Below are 26534 nucleotides of genomic sequence, written 5' to 3'. Positions count from 1 at the left end.
AGTAGACTTCACTAGGCAGATATGGGCAGGGAACTAAATTATGAAAATTACTTCTCATGTTCCAGCCATCATGAAGGACAAGTTATTTGACACTCACATCAACTGAGGAAGGTAGTATCATTATTCCATTGTATTATTGTTGTGTGATAATAATCTTTCTATCATTGTAGTATTACTGTTATTATACAAAAGGGAAAGCTGAGGTTTGGCATCATTGAGTGACCAATCCAAGGTTAAAGAAGTTTTGGTGGTGAGTCACATTTTTGAACTCAAGGATCTCTGTCACCCCTTTCCATATGAATGACAAGTAACTTCCCAGAGATCTAATTTCAGGATGGAAGAACAGAAAGCTGCCTCTGCCTTGCTGCTAGTTGAAATGCACTGGTAAGCTGTTTCTTGCAGTGCTCCCTCCGGCACCCTGGGTGCTCCCATTTGGAGCAGTCCCTCTGGACAATCTCTCTCAGGTGTTCCTTATCTGGGTAATCTCTTGATATAGTTTGTATATTTGTCCCCTTCAAATCTCACGCTGAAATGTCATTGCCAGTGGTGGAATTGGGTCTGATAGGTGTTTGGGCCATGGGCATGCATCCTTCTTTAATGGCTTGGTGCTGTTGTAGCAGTAATGAGTAAGATGTGGTTGTTAAAAAGAGCCTGCACCTTCCTCCTCCCTTTCTTTTTCTTGTTTTTTTCCTCCGCTGCTTTCTCCTTCTTGCCATGTGATGCCTGATCTACTTGATCTTCCATCATGATTAAAAGCTTCCTGAGATCCTTGCCAGAAGCAAATGCCAAGGCCATGCTTCTTGTACAGCCTGTAGAACTGCAAGACAAATAAGCCTCTTTTCTTTATAAATTATTCGGTCCCAGGTATTTCTTTATAGCAATACAAAGTGGACTAAGGCGTCTGTCTTGGGTGCTCCTTTTCTGTGCTGTCTTTCAGAACTCTGTCATCACACTGTAAGTCACTCTAGCCACATGGGGAAGCAAGTCTTTGAGATATCCTAGCACAGGTGCCAAACGTGTGTGAAGATTCTCTAAATGTTTCTAGACCTCAGCTACTTAAGTCGCTTCCAGACCTTTAGATCTTTCCAGCTAGTCCTCAGACATTGTGGAGCAAAGAATAAGCCATCTACATTGTGCCTGTCTGAAATCCTGACCCATAGAACCCAAAGAAATCATGATGGCTGGGCTGCAGCAGTCATCTAGTGACCATGAAGGAAAGGCCCTGAGAATTGCCCAGGTGCCAGCCTCAAGGTCATTAAGTGTGGAACCAATATCAGTAGCCACTTAGTAGACTTCTTGTCAAGGCTTCCATTTCACGTTAATATTGTTGGAGAGCACCAGCAGATGGTTCTGTGTGAGGAAAGACTGAATATTTAAGCTGGTATCTACAGTATTGAGGTGACTGATGAATAAACCAAGACCAGCTCTGTTTAGTGTTTCTCCCATGACAAATATGAAGGCTTGGATGAGAAAGCCAAAAACAGGAACAGGGCTCTCCTAATCTGCAGGGGAATGTTGGCACATGGAAAGAGTCTTTGGAGTAGACCAAGATTTCTTCAGTAGGACACAAAGAGCAGAAACCATGAAAACTGTGGATAAATTAGACTTTGAAATTAAAAATTGTGCTCATCACAAGACAGAATTGAAATAATGAACAGACAAATAACAAATTGAAATATTCACAACACATACATATGACAGTCATCCCAGATATTTAAAGAAAACCTATAAATCATCAATGAAAAGACAATCTAAGTTTTTTTAAATGTGCAAAAGAATTGAACTGACATCGCACAAAAGAAGGTATATGAAATGTTGATAAATACATAAAAGATATAGTGTGTTCATATAATGAAATATTAGTCAGCAATAAAAAGAAGAAACTACTGATCCATGAACATTATGGGGGAATTTCAAAAGCATTATGCTGAATAAAAAAACATTTAAAAAGTCTTCATATATGACAATTTAATGTATATGAAGTCCAAGAATAGAAAAAACAATCTATGATATTAGAAATCAGAAAGTGTTTGTATGAGAAAGGGAGAAAGTAACTGACTAGAGAGTGGCATGAACACTTTTTGAGACGGACAGATATGTCCTGTATTTTGTTTTTACTGCTGACTACACAGGTATTTGCAGTTGTGAATACTCATTGAATGGAATACCAAAGACCTGTGTATCATTGTATCTTATGTTAATTTTAATTTGATTAAAACTAACTTACAAAAAAGTAATAGTAATTTTTCTCATCATAATTCTTGTAATAAAAAAGTGAAAATCCAAATTGAATAGATGTGTTTTACTCCCTTGGGATCTATTGAAATTATTTTAATTATGAATGGACAAAATTCATGCAGGGAGAAATTTCAGTTTTCTTGAATTGTTCCTTTTGTAAGGTTCTCACCTGCACTGTGCTGCATCTTCACTGGAAGAAGGCAAAGTGTGTTCAAAGTCATGTGAGAATATAAGCTCTAAAGCAAGCTGCTGTGCCTTTTGCGAAAGGTGTGATTACATAGCTGCTGTGGGCCAGCTGCTGAAGGCACTCCAGGCCTACTCGTTGAATAATGAACTGGCAAGAGATAAAGTGGTTTGGGACTGAGTGAACATCATATGCATTGCTAAAAATATTCAGACTGCATTTTTTAGGGAAAACGGCTATTCCTGGAAGTTTTTAAACAAGGAAATAATTCCGCCCCGCCCCCCACCCCATTTAAACAACTCAACTGGCTTTGTGGAGAATACGCTAAACTTTGGAGAAATTAGTGGTAGGGATATTCATGGCTGGATGTGATGTTTTTGCTATAAGCAATTTATCCACAATAAACATATCTTTTAGACACTAGTATCGTAACACATTTTGATGATTAGTTATAAAATGGAATTTAGACCTTTGTGTCTGCTGAATTTTGTTTGAAAAATATTATGAAGCTCATCCTATATTTGCCCATTTTGATACGTTTTTGTGTAATTAGTATTACATAATTATCACCATTTTTTTAGGCAGTAACAAATAATGTTTATCAAAATTGTGAAGTTTGAAATATTAGTGGTATTTAAAAGTACTTTGTTTTATTCTTATTTGAAGTAGGAAAGCTCTTAACTAATTTTCCGCCTATATTTTGAAATTTTACATTGACATTATTAGATACAGTTCTTTAAAAAAAAATCATAAGTAACCATCTCATTGAATTTGTAGACAATTGAGGAGTGAAAAAGATACAAAAATAATTGGAGAAGGAAGTGACTTTTCTTCAGAAAATTATTGCTTTTGGAGATATATTTTAAAGTTTCAGCAAACACCTTTTCACAAAATGATTTATTTAAACAATATTACTATGCCAAGGTAAGGCTTACACCAGTACCATAGCAACTGTAGGTACACATTTAATTTTGTGAGAAAAATGGCAAGAAAAATGCTCGAGTTGAAATGAATGTCTGTTGCCAACTCAATAATGTTAAATCTCTCATATGAGGGAAAACCACTGGTTAGGTTGGTGATTTTTTAAATAACATTGTAATCTAAATAATATGATTTTTATCATTCATGTTTTAACAAAAAGAACCTTAGGAATTATTAAAACATTATACCAGTCACTGTTGTTATATATGTAACGTTTAAGAAATGCTTCATCTAAAAAGAAGAAAAAAATATGGAAACTGATGACTCTTATTTGACTAAAGACTTGCTCATATGCAATTTTATTTAAAAGGAAATAAAGGTGTTGGAGGGAAAACATGTGGCTTGGCACTTGAATGTCATAAACCAGAGTTAATATATTTTATTCTATAAAGCTTTTTGAGAAAATTAAGCTAATTCTCAGGAAGCTAATTTTTTTTTTTTTATTGTTGCTCAAGTTAATTTACTGTAAGAGTAAGATTTCAGATTATATTTTGTGACTAAAAATGAAATGACATGTACTGCTTTTAAAAATTAAAAAAAAATGTTTTTAATAGCCATTTACTAAGTTACATTAGTTTGAGCCTCGGTTCCCAAACCACCAAAAATTAAATATAGCTTAATTTTGACTTTACCTAAAATAACATCAAACCTCTACTTTGGGTATGCTTAGGTATATGCTACTGAGGATATTTTATTGATTTCAAATTATTACATTACTATTAAACACTGTACAAAAGTTAAATATATATATGTAGCTAGTAATAGTGAATATATGTGAGTTAGGTCACCTTGTGATTTTGAAGGCACAGTAATAGTAGATGTTATGGTTTTAAGCAACTTGACCTTTTTTATCTTAGCACTGCTGTTCTCAAAATGTAATGCAGAGGGTGATCAGTTGTCCTGGTTTTCCCTCACCCTCAGGGTTTCCTTGAACTTGGGAATAAAACTAGAGTAGTCCTAGGTAAACCAGAAGGTTGTTCATCCTGTGTCCTCAAGACTCTTTCAAGAGGTCTGTAAAATCAAAACTATTTTCATAATAATACCATTTGTGTTTGTTTCACTGTCATACTCACTCAAGTGCACAGTGAAGTTTTCCAGAGGATACAAGAGGTATGAAAATATATGCAACAGATTGAGTTAAAAAGCAGGTAGGAGACCCCAACTGTCTTCTGTTAAATCAGACAGAAAGAGATTTATAAAAATGTAAAACATTGACATTCTTATTACTAATTTTTTTTTTTGGTTTGGAAAAACAGTTATTTTACATAAACACATTTAGTTATTTTACCATGCAGTAGACTAATTATTTTTGTTTTAAAGTGAATTAAATATTTCATAAATTTTTGTTTTAATTTCTAACATATCTGGAAATGTATCCTACATGAACAAAAGCTTTTTAGGTCCCTTAATAATCTTAAATAGCACAAAAGGGTCCTAGGACCAAAAAGTCTGAGAAACACTGCTTTAGAATGTTTCTACCTGAAAGCAGGAAAGGCATTCATAAACAATTTAACTCATTGGATCTTTCAGCAGACTTTGTTTATGTGACCAGAATTCCTTCCTTGTCTTCCTACTGTTACCTCTGAATACAGTTGGGTTGCTTTCCCAGTGCCCTAATTTCTATACACATAGAGTAAAGGTGGGTTAAGTCAGTTTACTCCGGCTTAAAATCATTCTATATCACAATAGCTAAAACCATGAGCACACAAAAGAAACAACAACCAAAAACATTTGTGGGAACTCAAAAGGATAGAAACAGTTTCATCAAGCTAAACTCATCTATCCCATTTAATGGGGAAAAAATCTTATAAATAGTGAGGGTATCTTTGTTTTCCCCAAACTGCTTGTATTGTTTCCATTACTGTGATTAGCATATTACCTATTGTTAATATTAATGAATATATATATATATATATATATATATATATATATATATATATACTACATGACCTCACCTAGCAGTTTCGAGACCAGAAAGCATTCTTGTTTTCTTTACTTTATGTGTCTGAGTTGTTAGTAGTGAAAATAATCAAAGCCACATGACTCTGAAGAGCTGAGCCCATCCTACTATTGCTTCTGTTATCATGACTCCCTGGAAGATTGGTTCAGAGTGGATCAACATAGAGGCTTGGCTGAAAACTTTTGAACTGGGGAATATTGCTGACCACACAGTCCTAGCAAAGCATCTTCTGCATCAGTTTTTCAGTAAACACTTACTTGAGAGTGATGAACTGTGATGGAAATTGGTCTATGATCATGGCTATAAAATTCTTAGAATCAACTAAGGAGGATACAGATTCATGGGAAAAATACTAGCTATCTGAGCTATCTGATAATCTTTGTGTTGCAATAAATTGGTACAGAGCCTTCTTTTATAAACATTCAGTTACTTTGAGATGGTTCTAGCAGTGCAGATGCTTTTCATGCCGATCCCTACTAGAAAGATTGATTTTTTATCCATGTAACAACACTGCACTTGTACTTCTTAAATACATATTTTTTAAAAATGATCCTTTCTGTTCTAAAAGACCTGCCTTCCCTCAGAAGATTTGGTTTAAGTGGCAATTTCTGTGTAAAGTTTTACAGAATACTCACATCACAATTTGTGTTTCTAGTTTTAATTAGCGTCATGCTGAAGAATATTCCATAGAGTGAATAGTTTGAGCAAACCCAACATTTGAGAAAGTTCACCCATTTATTCAACATTTCTCTACCACTTCCTATGTGCTACGTACTATGTACTGTCTTATAGCAATCAGTAATAAATTAAAGAATTCAGAAATAAGCATACAGTTTTAATACAGAGTTAATATAACTGTTCATAACATAAGCAGAAGGTATAGAGTTTGCCGTATTTGAATTGAGAAATGTATTTATTATTTTTTCAAAATGCACGGTTTTTAAAAAATACATGTTGAGTATAAAAATTCAGGAAATACAGTAAATAAATGCAATGTCAGTTAACATTTCAATGTACAGTTGGTCCTTCATTATTCATGGATTTTTTTTGCACATTTGCTTACTTGCTAAGATTTATTTGTAGCCCCCAAAAGCAATATTTTGGAAGCTTTTGTGGTCACACAGAGCAGCAAAAAATTTGAGTTGCCTAAAAAGGCACATATTCCCAGCTAAAATCAAACAAGGCAGTGATCTGCCTTTTTATGTCAGCTTTCATACTGCAATCAAATGTCCTTTTTCAGGTCTAATTAATGCCACACACTTCAGTTTTGTGCTTTTTGTTGGTTATCTGTCTGGTTAGAAACTGTGTCTTTGCTCAAGCATGAATGATAGTGCTGTTGGTTATGAGGTCAAAGTTTATGCTGTTTAGAGAATTTGGGAAAAATTACTTTCAAGTCTGTTCAGGTTGGTGGCAAAGTTGCATTTCAGGTCCCCATTTTCTTGTTAGTTGTCAGCTGGAAACCAATCTTTTCTCCTAGAGGACACACTCAGATCTTTAACACCTAACCATCTGCATAAATGGCTCACTGCATGGCCATTTACTTCTTCAAGGCCAGCAGAAGATTCTCTCTCTAACTTCAGAAGAGACCCAACCCCAATTTGAAGAGCTCTCATCTGCTTAAGTCAGGCCCACACAGGATACTCTCCCTTTTGAGTAATCAACTCAAATCAACTAAATTGAGACCTTAATTGCATCTGCAAAACCCCCTTCCTTTGCCACATATGTAAAATAATCATGGGCATGACATTTCATCATATTCACAAGTTCTGCCCACACTTAAGGGGAGGGATTATGCAGGATGTCCACACTGGTGGCTGGGGTTTAGAAATGTGGGGGGCAACCTTAGAATTCTGCCTACTATAAGATCCAACTTCAGAGGTGTAGATTTAGTAAGTCTACAGTGGAGCTCCAGAATTGGTGTTTCTTAAAGGTCCAGGACCTTATTCTACTCCAGTAAAAAGAACATCAGTTAAGAGTTAAATGACATGAGTTCATGTCTTAGTTGTGCCACTCACAATGTGACCTTGGGCATGCAGTTTTACTTTCTTGGGCCTAGTTTATAAATAGTGCAATTTAGTTTTAATGACTGAATGAGCAAATGTATGTTAAAAGGGATACGTATTTGTAAATTGGCATTGTTATCACAGTATGGTACCATATATTTGGACCTAAAAAAACTTAGGTGCCTAACAAGTTCTCTTGGGGGAGGGGAGCTCCATTTTGTTTGCAGCCTATGAATCTCGGGGCGCAGATGAGCACTGATCCCTTTACTCTGTTCTCATATGGTCATCTAAAGAACGGAATGTACTCAGGCTTGAAAGTTGGGACTTGCCATTTATATTTGATTGGTAGTATATCTGACCAGCTATTGGTCAGTTGCTCTTTTAATGAGATTTCGCCAACCTCCTTTGCCAACCTCCTTAGTCTAGTTCGTTGATGCAGTTGATTGTAAGAAAGAAAGGGCAGCTGTCCTATAAAAAACATACTTTGTTGTTGAAAACATTTTTTTCTAATTCTGACTCACATCCCTGTGATATACACCCAAAATTTAAAAAGAACAAAATCATTGATCAGCTAGCATATGTAACAGAAAACACACTCTGCTGTTCTCTTGAGAATTTGTTAGAAATAACAAAATAAGTGCTTGGATAATTATTTCTATGTAAGCTTAGTATTAACAAAATTGTGACATTAAGAGACATATTTTGGTAATAGCACATAATTTTAATGTATTTATTATAGAACAATACCATTTCTTATAGAACAGTACCATGTTTGTGTGAAATTTCGTGTTCATACAGCAAAGGTGTAAGAAAAAAGATTCAGGAGAATTAAAGAAAATGTGTGAAACACATTGGATTCTGCCTGACACACATTAGATCAACAAATGGAGCTATTCAAAGTAACAAATGCTTTAATGTCATATTTAATATACCAGGGTCAAGTCATAGTTTGAAGCAAGGTATAGTTTTTTTTGAGGGCTATACCTTGTCCTTTTCTTAGAAAAGGTACATATTTGATAATGCATCTCAGAACAAGAATATTAGAAGTAGCTCAAGATACCAGATGAGGGCTATAGAGCAAATTTAGATGAGAACAACAGAAACTAGACAAAGTATCTTTAGCTCTTGATAATGGACATTTGCCATGACTACTGAGTTTCTAGCTGAAGAGATACTTTATTTAGCATCTTAATGTGACTTGCAGGCAGGGTGTGGCTCTTGATCAGGAGCTGACATTCATGATCAGGGTTAGTTTTGGTTAAAGCTTGTTTTTTCCATCATAAGAAGATCATCAGGAAAAAAAGTCAGCATATTTCAATACTGTAAACTGTTTTGGGCTAGTTCAGCCATTTGGCAGCTCTATAAACAGAGTAGGATTTCATTGAAAGAATGAGAACTGAGAACTATATGTTCTCTGCCTTCCAGCTTAGGTGGTTGCTCTTCCAATGTAGAACTAGTTTCTGAGTGTTAATTTTAAGAATTGGATCTCATTACTTTTTTCCTGAAACTATAAATATCATAAACAAGTATTCTGAATAATATCAAAAGCTTGGCATGTAACACACATTTTCTTTTAGTGTGAGCTATATGTAATGATTATGTAAAAAGGAAAATAGTTACTCGTCTATTTCATTGTTGGTCCTCCATACCATCAGCTTACAATGAAGAAGATGGCCTCAAGGTGATTCCCAAGATCATTTTTAGTTCCAAAGTTCTGTTTTTTCATTAGTTCTCTTTAATATTTAAGTATTATAATCTTTATTTAAATTTTTAATGAGAATGTGAGGCATAGCTGTCAGGGTTCTGACAGAGAGCAGTGACAGTCATTAAAATGTTTAACTGAGAGGGGTTTCATGAAGGGATCCTTTACAGAAGTGCAGGCAGGCAGGCATAAGGAACATGGAATGATGAGGCACCCAGAACTCATGAAAAGCTGGATGCTGTTATTGTCCCTAGACCTCCAGGGGCAAAACAGGGAAATGGTATTAGATCTAGGTACATGGAAGAGCAGTCTGAAGGGAGCAGATCCAGTACTGCAAGCTCCATAGTGTGGTGGCGTGGGAAAGTAGAATCAAGCACCTGCCTTCTCTCTTCTCCCATTTTGTGGCATGGAAGATGCTGTTGGAGGAATTTATGGGCCAAGCTGAGAAGTAGCATCCAGCCACACTCCTTGGCTAGAATCTAGACACACCTCATTGCAGAGGAGACTGGAAATACACTTCTCTTATGTACCTAGGAAGAGCAGAATACACAGGTACTGGTGAGTGCCAGCAGCCTCTGCTGCAGAGGATCAAGAATGACTCCCAGCTTCTGACTGGAACATCTGGTGGATTATAGTTAGGAAGCTGTCTTGGGCTTTCTCTTCATTTGTTGGTAAACATTTTTATCCCTAATAACTCTTAGCTTTTTCTCTACTACTTTTTCTTAAGCTTTTGCTACTGTAACTACTACTACTACTACTACTACTACTACTACTACTACTACTACTACTATTACTACCAATACCTACTGCTATTTCACTACTGCTACTATTACTATTTTTTCATGGGTTCTTTCTTGGTTATTTTAAGTATATACAAATCTTATGTATCTCCTCCTCCCATTTCCCCTTTCCCAAATAGTTCAGATGTTCACTCTGCTTTATTTTCTTCATGATACTTATCACTATGTAAACGTACACGTTGACTATTCCTTACCTGAAACACATCGGACCAGAAGTGCTTTGGATTTTGGAATAGTTGCATGTACACAATGAATATCTTGGGGATGAAGACTAAACACAAAATTTATGTGTGTTTCATATACACCTTATACACATAGCCTGAAGGTAATTTTATATAATATTATATAGTAATTTAGTGCATGAAACAAAGTTTTGAGTGCATTTTGACTGCACCCTGTCACATGAGGTCAGGTGTAGAATTTTAAGATTAAGGATGCTTAGCCTGTCATTTGATTTACCTGTTTACTTGTTTACTGTCCTCACTAGTATTTTAGGTTTGATGGGGCATTGACTCCGTCATGTTCCTCACATATTATCCACACTTCCCAGAACACTGAATGACCCCATAGCAGAGTTTCAAAAATATTTGTTCAGCAGAAGTATCAACAGGTTTTATGAGCCATTCTAGCCATTGTGCCATAATCTTTTCTTTCTTTCCACTTCTGTATATGCTCTGTGGGTGTCCTTTTTGCAGGGCTTCTGCTTCTTTCCTTAGAACTTTTTCTTTGTTCTCTATTGTTTGATTTCTGTTTTGCTCCATGGTAGTTCTAGAATGTCTAATGAAAGAAGTGTCATTGATGGAACCAAAAAAATCTTAAAGTCTAAATATTTTGTGTTCCATTCTCAAATTTTCATCTACTTGGTTACTATTTGTTCTTGATTCCTTTAAAGTTTCTTTATAATTCACCCCATTCAATTTCTATTATAATCTCTTGCCTCATCTCAGAACTTATCTTCTATTCCAGCCAGACTTTTCCCTTGAGTTTTTTTTTTTTTTTTAATGATTTTGGATTGGATTCTTTGTATCACCAGACCTTCCCTTTCTTAACCATACGTCTTTGTCTAACTATTAAAAATAACATGTTTGATCAAGTTTTTGTTGTTTTTATTTACTGGATATCCTTTCTCTACATTAACTCTAATTCTATTCTTGCTGTTTTCCTTTGTTTTATAACAAATGACCTCAAACTTAGGCCATAAGACAACAGTTAATTTGCTATGTTCATGGTTTTTGTATGTTCGATATTCTAAGAAGGCAAGTGTGGATGATTTATCTTTGCTTCAGAAAGTCTGGATTCCTCATCTGGGAATGCTCAACTGACAGAGTGAATTGAGTGGCTGAGTATGGGGACTCTCTGGAGGCTTCTTCATTCACGTGTCTGGTGCCTGGGCTGAGTCGATTCTAAGGCTTGGACTATCACCAGTGCACCTACACACGGCCTCTGCATAAGGTTTGGGTTTCTTCCAGTGTGGCTGCTGGGCTCTGAGAGGAAGCATCTGGGGAGAGTGTTCCATGAGACCACAGCAGATGCTATAAGACTTCTCATCTGGGCTCAGAAGTCCTGCAGTGACACTTCTGCTACTACATTCATTTGGTTACAAGCGAGTCAGGAAAGCTGGCCTAGATTCAAGGGCAGGGAAATTAAACACTACCTCTTGATGAGGGAATACGAAGGTCACACTTGGAAATGTATGTGGTATAAGAAAAATTGTAATATAGCCATCTTTGGAAAATGCAATCTGCTGCAGTGACCTACATTTGATTCATGGGATTTTTGTTTTTCAACACAATAAGGTTGAAATGTCCTGAGGCCTTGCTACTCAAAGTATTATTCAGGGACCAGAAGCATTGGCATTACCTGGGGATTTATTAGAAGTATTGAATCTTAGCCTGCTGAATCAGAGTCTGTGTTCTGACTAGGTCTCCAGGTGATTTATTTACGCTTTAAAGTCTGAAAATCATTGCCCAGGAGACACTTTCCATGATTGGGTCTTTTTCTGTATTCACTAGATGCAGAAGGAAAATAGTGAGTGCTGAAGGAGTAGTTGAACTGATCTGGATTGAATTCCTGTTAACAAGCAGAATTCCTATACTTTAAATTAGACTTGTCACTACTAATTTTAACTCTATTAATGTTGATTAGAATCTAGCTTATCTTTTTAGGAGCAATGACTATATCTTTAATATGTATCCTGAAAATGTAGTATAATGTATAATCCTAGATTTAATAATTATCAGTCACTAATCTCCTTGACTCAAGAAGGATCAGGATGCATGTACTTTAATATGTTTAATAATACTTTTTTGAATAATGCTCTTTTGGATTTTACATTTCCCTTAAACTACTTTGTAATTGTTGGATGTTCTAAACATTTTTCCCTCCTGTAACAACTGACTGTTGGTAGATACCTATTTTCTACTAAGACGAAAAAATAGTTTTTTTTCTGGTATCTGTTAAGATACCTTGGGTTATTCTATAAAGTTTTAAAAACCTATGAAATGTATATAGTACATATTATATCTTTAGCAGATGACTATTACGTATTTCAATTATTACATATAGTTAAATTCATAGGTTCCATTTATTCATGTTTTCTTTAAATAGTCATCTTAAAATTCATTTTGGAGTAAAAGAATAAACATCCAAAAATTCATTTTGATTGGCACATTAATTTTAAGGCAGTTTTTCTCAAACTATGATTTCCAGGCAGCTACTATTTACAGCATCTGAAGTGCTTGTTAAAACTGCAGTTTCTGATCACCATCCCAGTCCTTTTGAATCAGACTCTCTGGAGCTGGAACATGGAAAAGTCTCTGAGGTTGAGACCTAAATTCTTTGGCACACTAAAGTTTGCGACCTACTTTCTTAAGGAGTTAAGTATATGAGTCTTACAATCATCTTTAAAGTTATTTATTATGGGAATAAGTAGGTTTTGTGATATTGGCAGGGAGTAGCTTTTCAAATTCATGTCTTGGGAGCTCTAATATTAGAATATAATTTAAATAATGGAATAATTGAATTGGGAGACATCTTAGAGATTAGTCAAACTCTTTTAATTTTTTAGATTATGAAACTGAGCTCCAGAGAGTTTAAAGGACTTTTCAGAAGTAATGCTAGTTAATAGCAAAGCTGTGACCAGAACCCAAATCTTGTGTCAACCAAGCTAGGGTTTCTCCTTTATGCTAAAACAAGGTAGATTAATCTTACCTTTTAGCCTGGCAATTAAGAATGTTAATGTGGAAGGCATAAAAAAAATACTGAGCATTTAATGAGCAGTTCTTGGTTCAGTCTTTGATCCTATTATGGCTTTAGTCATCAAATATAAGTATTTTCTTAGAGGTTTTCTTGTATGTCCTTATAAACCTCATCATGAATAAAGAAAATTGCTAGATAAAGTATCTTAACATGAAAAGCCCAATAGGAAAAACTAGAACACATACACTAAGCAACAATTCATACTTTTTATAAAAAGTAGCTAAGTTTTTTTATGAATAAAATTTTATATGCCATGAATTCCATAAATGTCAAATACTTAAGAAAAGTATTTTACTAGCGATTATTAAGACTATTATGAAGAGTCTTAATTAAGACTACTATTACGAGATTATTAAGATGATTATTATTTCAGAAAATTAGGGTAGGTGAAACCTCTCTTTTAGCTCATCTTCAAACTCAATTTCCTTCATATCATTCTTCCTCTTCCTCACTTCCTGTGTCCCCATCCTTGCTCCCTGTAATTGCACAAGTACAGAGTGGTGGGTGAGCCACGGTACCTATAATGGTGTTTTAAGGGGTTCAGTTAACAAGCCAACTTTTAAATAACAAAAGGTCCTTAAAACTGTTGCATAATTTCAGTTTTTCAACTTTTTATTTTCTTTCACAAAAGAAAAAAACATCAACTCTATTTTCTGTGCATTAACATTTTTCAATATTTAACCTTTCTTTATGGAATTCTAGCAACTGATATATTGTGTCTGTTGCAGCATGTCCATAATAGGCATATGACATACCAGGAGATGGAGATTGGCTAAAGTGGATATTTACTGTGCAGTAAAAGGCAGAAGAACGCCTCAGAAGTTCATGTCCTGTCTCTTTGCCTCTCACTTGTGTTCTTTCTCTCCTTCATTTTGCCAACCATGTGAATTTGGAACATAGACATGGATTGAACTGATCTTTCTTCTTTCTTTCTTCGTCTTTTGTCCCTGTTTTTTTTTTCCTTCTCCTATTTTCTAGCTCTGAGTCACAGGTTGGTTTTCTTTACTCATCTCTTTCTCTGTGTCTCTGGGGTAAGGTGTTGTATCAGACAGCCCTGACAAATGCATGCTTGTGCCTTACCTCTATTCCTCATGGCATCATTTTGCATGGAACAGAGAGCTTATCTGAGAACCTTCAACATAATTAGCTGAACAAAAAGGGCACTGCCACAGTTGGCTGTGGTTGTTACCAGCAGAGACTTGCAAAGAAGCGTTTGACACTCAAAGGGGAATGTAGTGGTATTTCTTGGACCCCACTCTCTCACCTCAAGTAGGAAGTTCTTGCAACTTTCAGCTTAAGCTGTCTTCAGTTACATTAAAATTGGGAGGAGTGTAGCCTGGGAATGATTAATGAATTCAGTGGGTTCTAAGAGGTGTTGAGAAGGAGTGGAATTGGCATGTGTGAGAAGTTATGTTGAAAGGAAATAGTACCAGTGCATATAGAGCTTTTGGAAATTGTCCCTGCTAACACCTTGATATCAGTCAGCCTTCTGATCTACAGAACTGAAAGATAAGTTTGTGTTGTTTTAAGCCATTGCATTTGTAGTAATTGTCATGGCAGCAATTAAAAAGGGCTGATCCTTTTTTCCAGCCACATAATTTTTAGGAAAAATCACCCTAGAAAGTTGTAGAGTGGATGACTGCTTTGCTTTAGTTTTTTTTTTTTTTTTTAATATTTTTTCTTTTCTTTTGAGACAAGATATTGCCCTGTTGCCCAGGCTGGTATGCAGTGGCACAGTCATAGCTCACTGCAGTCTTGACCTCTGGGGTTCAAGCAAGGTCTTCCACCACTGTAGCTGGGACCACAAGTACATGCCAATATGCCTGGATAATGTATTTAGTTTTGTAGAGACAGGGCCTCATTAATTGCCTAGGCTGGTCTCAAACTCCTGGCTCAAGTGATCCACCCTTCTTGGCCTCTCACTGTGCTGGGATTATAAGCATGAGCGACTGCACCCAGGCTAATTCAGTTTTTTATTGTTATATTATTATTTGATTTGCTTTTATATTTTACAAATCAATGAAAAGGAATAAATAACAAAAAATGCTGCTATGGTTCAGATATGTCTTATGCCAAGATGAGTGAGATTATAGTTTGAGTATGTGCCTTTATTAATATAAATGGAATCCCCAGCAACATAGAACCAAATGCCCAAATTAAAAATAAATGTATTTTATATTTCTGACTGTTGTACAGTGTAAATCGTTAAGAAATGAAAGAAAAGCAAGATTTAAGTTTATCACTTGTCACATTTTGCTAAGAATAATACAAATAATAATTTAGGCATCCTCAACTTTTTTTGGGACTACTCAGATATTTTTGAAATATTGGATAATGCTAAGCACTGTTAATACATTTCATCCCATAATTCACAAATTTATAGAAAAATATGCTTTATTGTTTCACATCAGTTAAACCATGTTAGTGTAGCTTTAGCTTGAAATATAGGATTTATATATCATTCAACAAGTGCCTACCCTCTTCCATATGACCAAACATATGTAACAGCCTATACATTCATACAATGAAATATTGACAATAGAATAAGCCAGCAAGAGGAGAAAACAAAAGAAGAATAAGTAATCTCCAATAAAAAGTTAGTATCCAAGGATTTATGGTACAGGATTGTCCTACAAGTAGGATATGGATTCGACTTTGAGTTTTCTTTCAGATACTGATTAATTATATAGTATATCATGTTTGTAATAAAAATGAACTAGTTTATTGTAAGAAGAAAACTGTTTCTGTTACTAAGATCTGTGATTTTTTTTTTTAAACCAGTATTCTCATGTAACAAACAGGGTATGATATTGAGAAAGCTCCTCAATGACAAATGCACTGTTATTAAAGTAATGAGCTTCCTAGGGCTCTTTTTGTGTAATCACCTTCATTCTAGGCAGGTGTTTTAATACTTTAGCATAGTTGAATAAAAGCAATTCTATTAAGAGCCCAAATTACTGTGGCCTGGCTTAATGGAGGCAGGAGTTGGTAATGGAAAATAGGGAAAATTAGAGGAATTAGACTGGATGTATAGGAAATCCTTTAGCCTTCAAGAAATATTTCTCAAATTTTATTTTATTTTATTTTATTTTGCCACTTGTATTTTGATAAGAATCAGGCAGCAGAGGGTTGGAGGTTATGCTCTCTAATTAGGGAACTGAAATGGTGATGTCTAATGTCCCTGGTGAAGGTTAGATCTATTTGCTTTAGCAATTAATTGAATTGTGGGTTGAGATGGCATTATCTTTTTTTTTTCTTTAATTTAGGCTTCTAGCCATTTGCAGAAGATGTTTTTGAGATACAGAAAGCACCCAGAAGGGTGATTGTTGAATAAAATGCCAGCCAAACTCAAATGTAAATTTGGCATTTAATCAGGTTTATATTTGGGTACAGTTAACATCTTATTTAACATCTCTTAATTTCCAGGCACTAACACAGTTAACATAAATAATTATAATACAAAGTTGACAGTGATAAATGCCATAGATATATAGATAAAATGCTGGGAGTGCAAAAGAGATAAAAATTCCCTCTGGCTTTGGAATAGGGAAGGCTTTATAGAAATCAAAGGCATGTCTGGGGGGATATTTTATCTACTCTTATTCTTCATAAGAGTAGATAATGAATGCATCTGAATGCATCTCAAATAGTTGAACTTCTTTTATTTAAGAAGAGAGATAGTACTTTTGGTTTGCGAATACAGTTTCAGATCAGTTCTAGTCATTCTTCCTTCCAGCCCTTCTCAACTACTTTACCTTCCTCGGTTCTTCCTCAGCAGAAATTCTGGAGAGGCCATTGAAATGCTGCCTGAAATTCAGGAAATATTTAGAAATCGTCTTCATGTAATAAAATCTGTGCATTCTAATTATAAAATGGAATTAGACAATGTGTTCGCTTGGAACACTGATAGAAGTTTGAGGAAATAACGGTCATTCTCAGAATGTGTTTTCAGAGATCCTTAGTGAACTAAATGATGTTGTTGTACCACTAAGGTATAATGATAGTCTTACTTGAATATTATATTTATATATATCCTCTCTTTTACACACATAATATTGATATGCATTTTTCTCAGTATCTTTTCCAGGCATTTAAAACTTACTATTCATTTCTATGGTATAAACTAGTATCAGATTGTTACAGATTTAGCACGAAATGATATATATTTAGTTAGCTTTGGCTGCAATTCTATAGTAAATGGTTGGTACCTATTTCATGAGGTATCAAAAAAAGCTACCTATCTCTATTCTCTTTCCTTAGTAGATTTGAGAAGAACTATGATAAAACAATATTTAGTTGTCACAATTAGAAATGGATTGTTACTGTGGCATAAGCTTTTTAGAATATCTGGCACAGAATTTTAAGAAAACATTGTAACTTTGATGGAATTCTTTTAAAAATGTCATCGAGACTGATTTTTGTCTTAAATACAATTTAATCTTCTCTTGATGACTGGTTTTTATTATAATAGACACATAAAAACTAGTGTTTTACATTTCTTGTAGGACTTTATAGTTTATAAAGGGCATTCATAGACATTATCTCATCTGAAACTCTCTATACCCCACACCCCTTGTTCTCATTTGCCATTTATGCTCTGATGAGAATTAGAAAACCATCTAACCTAGTTTATTAGAATCACGCTTCAAATATGGCTCTGAGGACCCCTCCTAGTGAGTAAGGAGTGTGGCCTTTGTGATGGCTGTTTTCATCATCCAAGGCTATCTGACTTAATTCTGGGTTCTTGGCAGTGTTTAAGTTCAGTGAGGTAGCTGGAAGAGTTGACCAGATGAGGGGAATTTTGCAGCTGGTTTTTAGTACACATCATTGTTTTATAAATATCCCCTCTGAAATACCGTCAGAGGGCCTATATGGAGAATTAATCAAAGCAAAATGAAATATGTTTAATATAATATGTTTAATGCTGTACTAAACATAATTTATTTTTTAAAAAATTAGTGTTAAATTTTGGAAAACAGTTTGGGAAACAATAAATATTTCACGTATCATTGCAGAGATTAGAATCTCTGCATGTATCAGTGCAGGAATTTATGTAAGGGACTTTATGTTATATAGAGAAATTTCTAAAACATTATCTTGATATTGTATGTAAATTAATTGATATTAAGGATAAATTAAAAATGATTGCATCCTTTTAAACAGAATCCCCCAGGAGACTATATAATCGTGTGACACTTCTAAAAATTTCTAAATCATAAATTTCTGGTGTCATTATAAATAATATTAATACTTAGAATTTTATGCACACTTATTCCTGTAAGTCACTTTATTGTCATATGTACTAAATGTCTCCTGTGAAGTGAAATTTTGCAGACCTGAATGCAGGGATGTGAGTTTTTATTGAAGATAGGACAGTCATGGTCTTTGAGCTTCCTCAAACGTCTGTTGACTGCCCAACTATCTAAATGGGCATTCTAGTGGATAAAAGAACTTTCACTATTAAATTATGAATACTGATGATTTTTTCATTTCTTAAGTATGTATAGAATAGTCTTGTCTGAAAATTTGGGTTCTTTAAAAATAGTCACTCCAATTTTGGTAGCTACTGAGAGAAAGATTAATATAGTATGATGGGAAGAAGTACCGAAGAATCTACCTCTAATGGCCGTGAATGTTCTAGGATCTGAAAAATGTGTGATTTTGACACTGACTCTTTCTGTAATTCCTTATAGTATCTCTTCAGCCCTCACTACTTTAGTTAAATGTTTTTGCATGTCTAGTTTCCTTCTCACAGACTTCATTCTCTGTGTCTTATTCACTGCAGTCACTTTTATTTTGTTAAAGCTCTCTCCTACATAGGTGCCCATGACACTCTTCTTGGTTTTCCTTCTATCTCTTATCATTCCTTTCCAGTTTCCTTCTAAATCTGAGGTGTCTTATTTTCACTTTTCCATATCTTACATTAATTTCTTCTCCCATGCTCCCTGAAGTGTTAGGCACCTACTTTGGGCCAGGCACTGTGCTAGACTCTGGGATATGACGTAGCAGTGAATATGGCAAAGCCCATGCCCATGTGAAGCTTATGTACTGAATGAGGCCAGGCAATCACCTAGTCATGCTGGAAGAGAAAAAGGAGGGATAGAGAGTGAAAGGGATGCTAATTTATGTAAGGTGGGGGGTACCCTGTGGCTAGACCAGAAAGAGCAAGGCATAAAGTGTTAGAAGCCAGAAAAATAAACAACGCTAGGACATGGAGGTCATTAAAGGCCATGGCCTAGAGCAGGCGTCCCCATACTTTTTACACAGGGGGCCAGTTCACTGTCCTTCAGACCAGACCATTGGAGGGCCGCCACATACTGTGCTCCTCTCACTGACCACCAATGAAAGAGGTGCCCCTTCCTGAAGTGTGGCGGGGGGCCGGATAAATGGCCACAGGGGGCCGCATGCGGCCCCTTGGCTGTAGTTTGGGGACGCCTGGCCTGGAGTTTAGATTTTAGGAATTTCTATATGACAATTTCCTAAGGTTATATGGACATTTCCTTGGATTCTATATTGACCCACCCTCAAATCTCATTATGAACTTTTCTTCTTCATTTCCTTTAACAGCTTTAGCTATTGCCTCTGAGAAGATGTATCCCAAATCCACTGTGGCTATGACAATTTTATTTTTCTGAATTATAATTCTATATTTCTCCACTGAAAGCTGGGAATTTCCATCACTATTTCAAGTGAATGGTTAAAACAAAACGAATTAACTTTTTCTCCCCGCCTTCCAGTTAGCTTGTCGTTTTGGCTTTTCTGTTTCTGTGAATGAAAGCATTAATTTCATAGTCAATCACCTTCAAAACTAAGGTGTAACGTTAAGTGGTGCCTTCCTTCTTCCTCGTTGTTTTTTCATTTATCAGGTATTTATTGAGCATCTGGTTTATGTCAGGTATTGCTTTAGGCATCTGAGATACGTAGTTGAGACCAAGAAGTAATTCCTGACCAGCAGGGCAGTGGTGGGTTACTAACAATAAATGATGAACATGATAGGCAATTAAGTGATTCATTGTGCTGGAGAGCAGTAAGTGCAGTGGAAACAGCAGTGCAGGGAAAGACGCTTGGGGTGCTGGGTTGAGAAGCAGCTGAGTAGTCACATGCTTTTTGAGAAGCAACACATAAGCAAGGACTTAAAGGAGGTGAAAATGTTAGCCATGCAGAGTCCCAGGGGAAGAGGATTCCAAGTAGAGGAAAGAGTGTGTGCAAGGGTCTTAAAGGGGAAACCACCCTTGAGTATTCTAGAATCAGCAAGGAGCCCAACACAGCAGGAGTGAAGCCAGCAAGGAAGGGAGTGAGAGGATGTAGCCGGAGAGGTGATGGCGTCTTGAAGGTAGTAATGCTGAGATCAGGGAGGGTCTAGGTGGGCTCTCTAGGAATTTTGGTTATTAATCTGAGTGAGAATTGGAGACCTTCCTTGGAAGTTTTTGAGTAGAGAAACTTATATTTTAAAAGGTACCAAATAATTTTTTTCCTGTAATTGCTTTTAAATTAAATTCTTTCTCCACTTCCCCACCCCTTTCTCCTCCCATTGCCACTTTCGCTATCTGGACTATTATTTTAGTTTCTTTCTTGCTTCTCTCTGGTCCTTAATCATCAGAGAAATATGAAAATATACCTTGTTCTAATCCATCTGATCAACATTCTTTTGATTTAGTTTTTGGTTCTCTATTTCTACATGGTAAAATTCAGACCCAAGTAAGTACTAATAGTCCTGGTGGCATTGTTCTGGAGCCTTCCTGCATGAACTCTTCTCTGAATGAATGGCTTGCTCACTGTCCACATGTGTGCCAGGAACTTTTCTAATTACAGGGGTGTGCAATGTTTTAGCTTCTATGGGTCACACTGGAAGAAGAATTGTCTGGGGCCACACATAAAGTACACTAACACTAATGACAGCTGATGAGCTTAAGAATAACCACAAGACGTCTCAACGTTTTCAGAAAGTTTCTAAATTTATGTTGGGCTGTATTCAAAGCTGTCCTGTGGCCCACAGGACACAGGTTGGACAAGCTTACATTAGAGCCTTTGCTCCCACCTGAACTGCCTCACTTCTAATTCCTTCTCTTCTATCCCCAGTATAGCAATATTCTCATCTTCGGATAATCCCAAAAGTGTAAAAGCTCTTTATTCCCTCATTTGTATCATTCATTCGTGTAATTTTTCATCAGAACTTTATTGATGTGCCAGCAGCTGTGATGGAGCTTAAGACTCAAAGGTGAGTTAAGCTAGACGCATGTGCCTTAGTAGCTAACAGTTCTGTGGGGGAGACAGAGAACCACGATTTAACATTCAGCCAAACACACCCTTGACATTTGTGTTAAGGACCAGGAGAGATAAGAACACATTACTTTCAGTTAGAATAATTGGCTAAGAGAGGATCTAATTTAGATGGGGCCTCCTCATTTTTGTGAGATGAAGGAGTGAGAACATCATTTTAAGGAGATAGCATTTAAACCGAAGCCTGGAGATTAAAAAAACAGCAAGCTTAGGGAAGTGTGGTACGATGGAATGAAGGCTCTTTAAGCAAAATGAATGGCGTTGCAAATGTCTGAGTTTACAAGGACCTTGGTATTAGACGAAGAAAAAGAAAATTGAACAAAGTACCCTGAGGTTTGGGCCTTGTAAGGACACTGAGAATGGCACAACTTGAGGATGGTGGGTAGTGCGGATGATGTGGGCCTTAAAGGCCAAAGTAATGAGTGTGGTTTTAAGTGCAATGGGAAGCAATTAAAGTGTTTTAAGCAAAGGAGCGGCATGATTTTTTTTTTTTTTTTTTTTTTTTTTTTTTGAGGTTGAGAATTCCATCTGTTCATCAAAATCCATTTGTCTCTTCTCCCTGGGCATACAGCCAGATTACATTTCCTGGCCCTCTTTGTAGTTGGCTGTGAGCCACGCAACTGTATCCTATCTATGGCAGTAAGTGGAAATGGTGAATACCACCAGTAGGACTAGCTCATAAAAATTTCCCATGTGGGCTTCCTCATACTGTTTCCCATTTTGACAGGGCATAGTGAAAGGTTATATTTAGATGATGGAACCACTGTCAGCCTGGACTCCTGGATGGCTGTGTGGAGTAGAAACTCCTCCTGGCCAATCCAAAACCATCCTGAGCTTTACCTGAGTGAGAAAGAAGCACCTGAAGTTTTGAGCCTTTACATGCTTGGTCCACTCGCTTCCAAATTAAAACTTGTCCAAATTTATATGACAACTTTAAAGGGCAATTTTGGCTGCCACACTATGTGAACATGTGAGACCTTGTGAACAATAATAGTGGCCAAAGTGAATGTTTATTGTGATGTGGACTAGGAGCATTTCAGCTGAAATAGATACTAGAGAATTTTGAGTGAAAACTCAACAGTTTCTACTAACAGTTTTCTGTGTATAATGAGATTTTGAAGGAAAAAAATTTTACTTGATTTTACTACCAACTGTCATGTTGATTACTTTCTGGACTTTCCATAGCATACTCATTGAATATCTGTAGGCATGTATTTTATTTATTTGACTGGATTTAATCAAATGAGGACAAATGAACTGTCTTTCAGTATTTCTAAATTATTAGGATGTTTAGTACAGTACTTTATCTAAAGTCTTTTCTGTCATTAAACTTAATAAATAAAAGGACTGACTTTCAGATTTCAGGTCCATGGACATTACATTATCCAACTCCTGACTTGTCACTGATACTGCCTCAGTCTGACTTAAATTTTCTTTGATTTCTAAGTGTGAGATGTTTAGTTGTGTTGAATTTTGTTTCACCTCTGGCTTAATGGGATAAAATAACATCATGGGTCCTGGAATTTGAATGTTTGCCATAGTAGATACGGATAAGTGTTTTCAAAAGGCACGTAGGCTAATCCTCACTGCCCTCCCTGTCACTTTTGAGTGACTGCAATAGCCACTGCTCATTGCTCAGAGTTGCTGCCCACTTCAGTGGCACTGTTTATGCCCTGAATCAGGCGCTCATCTGGGAGAATCATTATGATCTTTGGAAAATCTTAAGATAGGGAGTTTCTGTAATCCAAATAAACAATGATGATGTTTATAACTAAGAAAGTGTTAGTGGACTTAGAAGAATGGGAGAATAATGTAGGAGATGTTACAGAATGCAGTGCCAGTAGATTTAGGGCAAATACAAGACTGGAATAAAGATAAATACTGAAACTCTGATGCTGATACACTTCACCTTGTAAACTTCTGTGTATATTCACAGACCTGTCTTTCCAAGGTAAAGCCAGTTCACACTTTTTGCTACCAATGGATGGTGTTAGGGATGAGACGACATTTTAGCCTTATACATTTTGTTAACTGTTTATATGTTTACTGTGTTTGTGCCTAGAATGGGTGTGTTTTCTGGACATTAATTCATTTATGCCTGAGAAGGCTCAAAGCAGTGAGTGTTGAAACTACTAGTAATAAGAGATATAAGAATATGCCCATGATATAGAAGAACATGATAGTCAGAACAGAAAGGAAAGAACAGATTTGAGTGTAACAGAAAAGCTATCATCATAGGCATATTTGCTGTACATATATATTTGCTGAATATATACGTATATACATGAATATGCATAAATATATATAAATAAATATAAACATATATATTTATATTTGCTGAAAACATGTTATTTGGTAAAGAACACCTCTCTTTCATTTCTATGTTGCTTGACAGCATAACGGCAAAAACATCAACATAGTTCGAAGGAGTTAGAAACTCCTCCCTTGTCCCTGTTGCATAAGAGCCAGTAACCTCATGTGTGAAAAAACAGAATAAGTCAAAGGCCTGAGTAAAAATATGACATCTCTAAATCTGATGTATATTTTCAAAATAATTACCATTTCCACGTGAACACATTATTTATTTCAATTTTGTTTTCAAATAAATGTGCTTATATTTAAATTAATGTCATATTATTGTATGATGTTTAAAGTAGAAATACAAGCCACAGTTACTTGACTGTAATGTGGACTTGATATTTAAGAAATTTTGCATTTTAGAAAACAAAACATCATTTATCATCAGGAACAGTACTGGCTATATATAGCCCTGGTGTTTTCTGACTAATCAGAGAACAATAAGTAGGGGAACTGAACGTAAGGATAGGCTTTTCAGTGTGAAAGAATGCAGTTTGAGGCAGATATATATAAATATAATATTAAAGCTATAATATTAATTATGAAGTTAAACTAGGACACATATGAGTTAGTTCTTCAAATTAATAAACTTTAGAAATGTGGAATTTCTGCATAAGCTTAATGAGACTATTTTAAAGAAGTAACTGTACATACTAAATGTAGGATGGAACTCATTTCTCACATACCACCTTGTTTGGGAGGAAGACGTAAATAAGAAAAAAGTATGTAACATGTGGACAAGTGGTCCACAGGGGGTTACTATGGGAAATCAGAGAGTTTTTGAATTTATGTGTCCCATATGATTCTTACTAGATACAAAATACCAGGTAGAATATATAAATGCACTTCTTTTGCAGTCTGATAAAATGTATATGTTGTATGATTTCCCTATTCTCATCCTATGTAAATTTTGTATTCTATAATACCTTAATATAAATTTTTTTCATTTCTGTCATATGTGAATTTCTACCTTATATGAATTATTGATACTTAATAACTATTTTAAATTTATAGCCAAATGTGGAAAGAAAAAGCGTTAGTTTTCACAAGTCATATTCTTGACATTTAAAAAGATGTGCTTGTTAGCTGAAGATGATAGATACTTCTTTTCTAAATTAACACATTTTGTGCTTTCTCTAGGCTGGAATGATAAAAAGTGATAATGAAGAGTATTTCATTGAACCCTTGGAAAGAGGTAAACAGATGGAGGAAGAAAAAGGAAGAATTCACGTTGTCTACAAGAGATCAGCAGTAGAACAGGCTCCCATAGACATGTCCAAAGACTTCCACTACAGAGGTAGGCATCTGACAAAGTTTAATAATAAAATATAATTTTAAGATATGATGAAAACAACTCTCCCATCAAATAAGAGAATGTGCTTGTTATGTGCTCTTAAATAATGTGTAGGTAGCAAAAGAAGTTTACATTTATAAATCATGACATTTGGCTTGCTTTTAAAAAATGCATAGATTATATGTTATAGGTATTTATTCCAGTATTTATATCCATGGTATGTTTACGACTTCTTTTAATACCTTTAAATTAAAACTATCAGTTCTCTAGCTTACGTTAAAATTTGAAAATCTTTCTGCTTTATGCTTTACAGAAGTATCTTAATTATGAATTATCCGTGTTATTTTAAACCTTTTAAAGGATATATATTGGCATGGCAAAGAGTTGCATTTTGTTTTAAGACAAGTATGATGGATATATTTGAAAAGAATAATGCTACTTGACCTTAAAATCTATTTTGCAAAACTTTTTACTATGTGGAGGAGACAATGAATCAAATTATTCTGTGGAGTTTTATTTTCAATTAGGCTAGAACTGCTAAAATCAAGTAAATTATGGTGCATCAAGGTTTACTATTTTTTTTTTTGTTTAAATTAAACCTCAAAGTGACTTATTATTAAGGAGATATGCTTATAAATTAGACATACAATTTCCCTTATGGAGGAAAAGAAAATTTGGGAATCTATTTTTTTTTAACCAAATCTCAAAAAGTCTGTTACATTTGTCAGGACAACTTTTCTTAATTAAGAATAAAGAGATTTCTCTTAGGGAAATGACATGGCTATAAGTAAATACAAGTAATTTAGCAATAATTTGTCTTCTAGATTGCCATTTGAGACTTGCTACCTAGTCATTAGTTTGATTTTCAGATGCTAACTTCTCGTAAAATTCTTTACAAATGGATTAGTGCAATTTAAGATAAGTTTAAAGTTAGTCTTGAAAATTTTAAAGAAATTTCTCATTTAAAACAACAGGACCATATTCATTAATACAGTATTGTGAAATGTGTGCCTAGCTTAGAGAGTCACTGTAATGGCTTTGCAATTAGACTTGGTGTGAATAATAATAGCTCTGTACACCAAGTTGTTCTGTTACTTTAGATTAGTACTTAACTTCTCTGAGCCTCAGTTTTTTTTTTTTTTCATGAAAAAATAAGTAATCTATATTGCACAATTGTCATAAGTATTAGACATATATTCAAATTGCTTAATGTAGTATTCAGCAACAATGGGTGCTTAATCAATACTACCTGTTGTTATTAACTGTTTAATATATTTGCTGAAGATTTGCATGTTAGGAGTTTTGTTGAAGTTGAACCATTAGTCATTGTTTGTCTTCATGTGAATACTCTTAATTTTCATTTTCTAAAAATATCATTTTAATCAGAAGACTGGTTATTTTAAAGAATAGATAGTAGGGTAGAGTGCTTTTTCTATAAGTAAATCTTGGTTGTTGCATATTACCAATATCTAATAC

General features: G+C 35.2%; 1 protein-coding gene across 1 annotated transcript in view; it reads left to right on the top strand.

Annotated features, from left to right (window-relative positions):
- The window catches only part of ADAMTS3 (ADAM metallopeptidase with thrombospondin type 1 motif 3), a 305688-nt gene that overhangs the window by 134170 nt on the left and 144984 nt on the right, over positions 1 to 26534 (top strand). The window contains exon 4 of the mRNA XM_003931961.4: positions 24905 to 25061. Within this exon, the coding sequence (XP_003932010.3) occupies positions 24905 to 25061 (157 nt within the window). The remainder of the gene's footprint in view (positions 1 to 24904; positions 25062 to 26534) is intronic.

Source organism: Saimiri boliviensis, chromosome 3, assembly GCF_048565385.1.
Source record: "Saimiri boliviensis isolate mSaiBol1 chromosome 3, mSaiBol1.pri, whole genome shotgun sequence".
Lineage (NCBI taxonomy): Eukaryota > Metazoa > Chordata > Mammalia > Primates > Cebidae > Saimiri > Saimiri boliviensis.
The sequence above is the reverse complement of the archived record's forward strand: the minus strand, read 5'-3'. Positions and strand labels throughout refer to the sequence as shown.